Source organism: Galendromus occidentalis, unplaced genomic scaffold, assembly GCF_000255335.2.
Source record: "Galendromus occidentalis unplaced genomic scaffold, Mocc_1.1 scf7180000075896, whole genome shotgun sequence".
Classification (NCBI taxonomy): Eukaryota; Metazoa; Arthropoda; class Arachnida; order Mesostigmata; family Phytoseiidae; genus Galendromus; species Galendromus occidentalis.
In genome coordinates this window covers 113,347-119,726 of record NW_003803886.1, presented here as the reverse complement: position 1 = coordinate 119,726, position 6,380 = coordinate 113,347, and the positions used below count along the sequence as shown (strand labels likewise).

Below are 6,380 nucleotides of genomic sequence, written 5' to 3'. Positions count from 1 at the left end.
GATTTCTCTTTTCCCGTTCCCAGCCCCCGCGTCACCGCCGCCCGGTTCACCTTGTTTCTCGCTTCCCCATTCTCCCGCTTCCCTGTTTCGCCGTTTCCCTGCTTTCCGGTTCCCCGTTTTTGTTCCACATGCACCCTGTAAATCCATAATCTAAGACGGCTACAAGAACTTTCATCGAAATTCATGGGTGTAGGCACCGTCGAATGATGACAGCAACCCTCAATGAGCTCGCTCATCGAGCTCGAGAATCGACCCCCGAGTTTGAGGAATGATCGCGCCAGCCCTCCAAGAATTTCGCGAATATCCACTTCCCCGTTTTTCCTACGGTTCTATTCCTTCAGGGTGGAGCATTCAGACGACCTTTCAAGTTAGAAGGACCCATCGAATGAAAACTGCGACAATCCTGTGACCTTCCCGCAGCTCCCGCGGACAACCAGCCTGTGAATTTTTCACGCCGATCGGTCAAGCCTTCTGGAAATCCATGGGGTTCACACAACACGCAGGCAGACATTTCATCTATTCATATAGTCATCTAGATCATCTGTACTATAGATAGGCACGCTGAGGTTGGCTCCGATGCGGACCATGTTCTATGATATTTCCTTCCGAAGGCATTCTCTGACACATCAACGAATAAGTAACCAGGAAATCAATTCAGAGTTCATTATTCCGATTCCTCCCCTTGTCCAGGGGGTCGCATCCCGAATTTTCATTTCTCAAAAAGACGGCTGTTGCCACTCACCGAGTTTGTTCGCCCTCCAATCATTTCAGTTACATCTTCCTGAGCCCCCTGTGGATGGTCCGCCCGACGGTCACCATAGAGATGTAGCGTATCGCCATCGACGCCTGAACGACGGCGAATGTTAGGGACTCGAGTCTCTTTCGGAAGCGCACAGACGAGAGGACGACCCACGAGCGGACAGGCGGAAGAACCAGCGCTCGGTCGCGCGAGTGCAAAGCAGATCGGGAAACAGCAAGTGAGCTGAACGCTACCTGGACGAGGTATAGAAGAAACACAAAGGACGGGATCCTCTCTGAGATCCTCTCTTCCTCTGCTGCCCCGGCTATCCGCCTGCCCGGCTTAGAAAAGCTGATTCCCGGCCCACCGACTACATAGGTCATAAGCTGGCTCTATACTCCGGTGCCCTCCCCGTATCCGTCGACGCCGAAGTGCCGGGGGATAGAACGGCAGACGGTCGCTCAAAGAGGGACGCAAACCGAGTGGTCGGCCAACCAGCCGTCTGTCTGTCCGTCCGTCCGTTCGTCGAGAGACCGGAAAACTCTCTTCTCTATCTTCCCTGTTGTTCAGAACACATAATTAATAACATGGTCCCTGTTCGTTCCTTCGTTGCCTTCCCTGGCAGTCGCGGCGGGAGCAGGAGCGAGAGCCTTCGGGAGCCTCAAACCCCGCCTCTCGCCTCAGAGAGTCCTCACCCTCCTTATGGCCACGCCTCTGGAGCTCGAATCTACCCCCGGGAGGAATTTCGTCGAGAGCACGACCAGGAGTAGAACAGAGATCAGCCGTCCCGAGTGCGGTCGTCGAGTCATTGCTGGCAGAGAGGCAACAAGCGTGATCCTCGATACCTGGTCAGAGCACAACAGCCCGCCACCAGCCGGCCCAACCACCCGCACAGTGCCCGCCATTATCCCGCGACGGCTGATCGATGTCCAGATGCGCTCACAAGGCTTGCAATACAACTTCTTTCGGATAGCAGCGGGCCGGTAACGAGTGGAGTGTTAGAGAAAGTGAGAGAAAAACGTGAAGACTCAGGAGCAACGGTGTACATAGATCCGATCGTAGAAGACCCCTCCGAGACGGTGAACATTGGTGACGTACGTGAAACATTGGCGTGGAGCCACCCGGACTAACTGTGGGTTCACTCGGAGGACTAGGTGTCGGCGCCGGGGGCTGGGCCCTACTCTCAGCGGTGGACCAGATTGCGACTTCGGTACCGGTGTCCGGCGAGATGACAGCAGGCTTCGTCGTCGAACCTGGTTCCGCCGAGGAACCTGCTATCGACGCCACGCTGCTGCACTCACTGGGGCCCAATCTTCGATGTGAGTTCTAAATCGGGCTATCGCTACAATTCGTCTAGGTTTCTGCCTTCTCTACGCGGCTTCCGATCATTGAGACTCCCTCGTGATCTCAGTCGGTGGAAATGTTCAAGATTCAGTCGCCAGTTTGACTTATCATGAAAACGTGTTAGATCATCGCCGAATGAAAAAATAGTCTCATGACCTACATATCTCAGGAGAAGAAGGATGACGGTCGATACAGCGATCCTCCTTGGGGCCGCCGCATCGATCGGAGATTCCTCTGAGTGCTGGTAGGCGGTAGATACACCCGCACGAGATCGGAATGTCGCGGCCTCTTGGGGGCGATCCGGACTCTGAAATTCTTAATATATTGTATCACGTGGCAGCTCCTCGGAAGAAGCCCTCGATCTGGTGACGAAAATGCTCCGCTATCGAACTTCTCGAATTCGGTGCTTTTCCTATCGATGCAGTGTCCAGACCGACGACGTGCGCTCCTACGAGCCGAAATTCTGTTTCTTGACACGTCGTACCTTCTTTCGGCCACATGAGGGTCTCTATACGGTCCTCGAGGGGGCTGGGCTTTTCCCCAACAGCCAGATTTAGATCTCCCGGATATCACCGATTAGGCTGTCCAAGTACGGAAACCTTGAGCTGAAAAATGGTCCCAAATGGAAGGCAGGGACCTAAATTTCGGCCCGCAGTGGGGATCGGACCGACCTCCCGCGCGTCGTCGCGTCTACGCACGATCTCCCTTCGCTACAGAAATACGCGGTCTTGCGTCCCGAGGCACCATCTCGTAGCTGTTGTGAGCTTGCTGCCATAGAACGCCATCCCGAAGTGAAACCAGCGGAAATGCGCTCGGGGAATCGACTCTCTTTTCACTCGGAAGAACCTCCCCCACGAGTATCCCGGCATATCGCGTCTGTGAACGTGTTCATATACTAGAGAGACGTGGGTGCGTTTCTGCTTGACTAATCGTCTATGAGGACTATTGATTCGACTTTCGTCGAGTGCAAGCAGTTACTCGAGCCTGAGAGCAGCGCAAATTTCCACATTGATCAAGATGTTCACCTGACGGTGTCTGCCTTTCGCGGTATTCGACGATAGTCTCTTTCTGAAAAGAGAAGATACTGGAAAAGAAGTCCTCACCCTCGGTGATTATTCACCGCGCGTCCCAGGCCTAATGGGCTACTCAACATTGTGAGACATACTTTTGGTTGCATTGCTCGTAGACTGGCACCCTCTGGAATAATATATTCCTGCCATTTGTCAGTACCAAGCAACGAGAAGATGGGAAAGAGACACAGAGCTCCAGTGATTTGATTTCACCATCGGAGTAGTCTGATTCTGCTCTGTAATCCACCAATCCGTGACGGAGCGTTCCCGCAGCATTCCCAAGGAGGGAGGATTTCCGACTCGCTTTCCGGCCGGTGCCGCAGGAATGAATCGTTCGAGTATTTCGATCGACGTCGTCCCGGACTGGCGTAAGACTCAGATTGGATCGGTCGTCGAGGGGGAGAAGGGTTATTGTGTGCTATCTACAGAGCAATGTGAGGTCGTCGGACCGACTGAGGGAACTCTAGTTTACTCTCGGAAAAAGACCCGCACTTTCGGAATCTTGTTCCAAGTCGCGCTATAGTACACGCCGTGAATGCCTTGTGTTCCCGCAAGCTCCCGATCGCTCTTGAACCTTATTCAAGATCTTGGGCACTCACGTGGGGAGGGAAATTTTCTGTGCGATTTAGGCGTGAGTCAATGTTTCGGAACGTGATCGAGCCGAATACTCGTCGCACCTCAGCGATGGAGGAGTAGATAGAGGCTCGTCCGACTCAAGCAATGATGGTAGAAATCTGATCGCAGCGAGCCCTCATCACTCAAAACTGACCCTTCTCTCATCATATAAAAAGCTCGATCCCTGACGCATGTACGCATAGCGTATGCGAGAACAGTATAGAGGTTCCCGTCGACGTTGTCAAATACCCCTGTGATAAAGCAGCGAGCGACGACGATGGGAAGTTCATGAATTTAAAAAATGTCGACTCGTCCAACCGATTACATAAATCAGCGGACTGTCGAGGGCTTACACACAATGTTATGCGGTATATATTCTCCTATCGGGCCAGGCTTCCGAAGATTAAAAAAAAAGAACTCTCGAAGCACGTATATCATCAGGGAGCCTCACGATGGCGATTCTTGTCGTGTATTCGGATCGAGACGTATCAGATATCTTTCATTTTGGGGACAACCGCCCCTCGCTGGTGCCGCATGGATCTGCAGGGGAGCGTATGAACGATCAAATTGAAGAACCAGATCTGAATCAAAATTTTCTGTGAGAGCAATATTATTATTATCAACATTATTCAAGTGTTTCTCTGCTGTCGACCGCCATCGGATCGCTCTCACTATTATCGGCTGATTTCTAGAAAGAAGCGCATCCGTGAAGCAGGAGACCATGTGACTCGAAGTCGCTATATCCGGTCGTAATAGTGCTGCGTTTTGGACCAAACTAGGTGTTGTGTGGGGCATCCTAGCTGTCCGCAGCATCAACGAGACATGCCGATTCACGGAAGCGAATCTGAGCGAGGTCAGGCAAAGCGTGTCTCGAAACCGGAAACGAGAGAGCGAACGCATGACAAAACGTGTTCATAATCGGTGGTGGGAAACAAGGAACAGAACATGAGGATTCGGAAAGAGTCACGTGATTCACACGACTGTCTTCCCACGTGGAAGTAATAACGAAATTCCTTGACTCGATATAGAGGAAGCGGAAAAAAGAGGAATCTTCTCTCAACGAGGATGGAGGTCCAGAAAATCCTCCCGATTCAATGACGCAGCCATCGATGGAACAGTACGTGAAATACACGTGTTTCTCGCGAGGCTAGAGCAGATGACGACAGGAAGAGAAGGAACCGCCGAATCGAGACATTCTACTAGAATGTAGTTTGATTGACTCCTTGAGTACGACATTCCTATTCTTGAGGACATTCCCATCTCGAGAGGCCCGGAGATTATCGAGAGGAAGGGACCTGATCCCGGTGACTAATCATCGACCTTGACTTTGTCGGCTGCGCTCACTTGCGCTGAATCCGCTTCCGAAGGGATTCCCCCTACGTTGTGAAGTTTTACCTTGAAATGTCCAGAAAAAAACGGCGAGAAATTGGTCAATGTTGCACTTTTATCGGTTTCTTGGAACGGAAACTTATAACTGCCGAAAGGAGTACGACCATATCTATTTCGTTCACGTGTGCCAATGTTTCAGTCATGTCTCTTGGCTGCGGGAACGCATAAATCTAAAAAGAAAGTTTGACTTTGACGCGGAATATTTTCATAATTATTGAGTATTCGCCCCTCGGAGATCCGCACAGGGCTCGTGCTCCGCGAGAGACCTGCGAGCCCGGAGCGTGAACGGTGTCCCGTGCTCAGTACAGTCTCTCAGTACTCAGGTTCAATTCTTGACGAAGGCACCTCTGGTTGCTAAATGAGCGCTCCGTCTCGAACGAAATCATATGCGCCCGCTTTCGGCAGATCTGGGAGAACTCCCTTCACCTCATCCGGGGAGACTATCGTCGATAACAGAGGAACGAGTGACCTCAGTCACGCGAGGTCTTCTTGAAGTCTCTGTTTCTACCGAGTATGTCCGATAAGAAATCAAAAATCCCACGCAAAGATAGCCGGCAATACTCACTGCTCACGGGGACGACTTAGCAATGACGACTCCGAGTCGGCTCCCCTGACCATATTTTTCTGGCGACCTGTCGTGACCTCAGCCGATAGCATCGGAGCACCTCGGGGTCCCGGCATCGAGTTTGACTAACTCCACTGACTGTTCGTTTGAGTGCTCGGCTGCGGACGAGTGGAGTACGGCCGTGTGCATTCCTCCTAAATTCATGATACTTACAGTCTGACCGACTCGCGTCAGTTACCCTCCTGAGGAGGGACTTTTCGATCCCGGGCACTCACAGGATTTCGTCTGCGATCTCGACACAGATGTAAAATCAGAGAGGGAGAGGCATCGAACATACAGCCTGTAATTCAGTTCGAGGCAGCGGGATTAGGCAAAGCTCGTGATTGTGGTTTTTCCACCTCAGTCCTCACCAGCACTATTGGATCGGGACACGTTTCCTCTGAATTTTCTTACGCCTAGCTAATGGTAGAGAATTGTTCGTCTCCTTGGCGTCGTTAATTCAGATTCTGGGATTTACTGCCCCCGGTTCGATCTGATCGAATACTACCCCGCTACCGTACGGGTTCATCTGCTCAAAATCACGCGGAGATGCCACGACCTCTCTTGACATCTCTTCTCGCCCCCCCCCCCCAAGAGCTTGTCTGAAGCTCACTCATAC

At 52.0% G+C, this 6,380-nt stretch overlaps 1 protein-coding gene across 1 annotated transcript in view; it reads left to right on the top strand.

Moving 5' to 3' along the window:
- The first annotated feature begins 1,967 nt into the window (after positions 1-1,967).
- LOC100903153 (Lim3 homeobox protein) overlaps positions 1,968-6,380 on the top strand; it is a 14,238-nt gene continuing 9,825 nt past the window's right edge. Inside the window, exon 1 of the mRNA XM_029113013.1 lies at positions 1,968-2,058. Within this exon, the coding sequence (XP_028968846.1) occupies positions 1,968-2,058 (91 nt within the window). The remainder of the gene's footprint in view (positions 2,059-6,380) is intronic.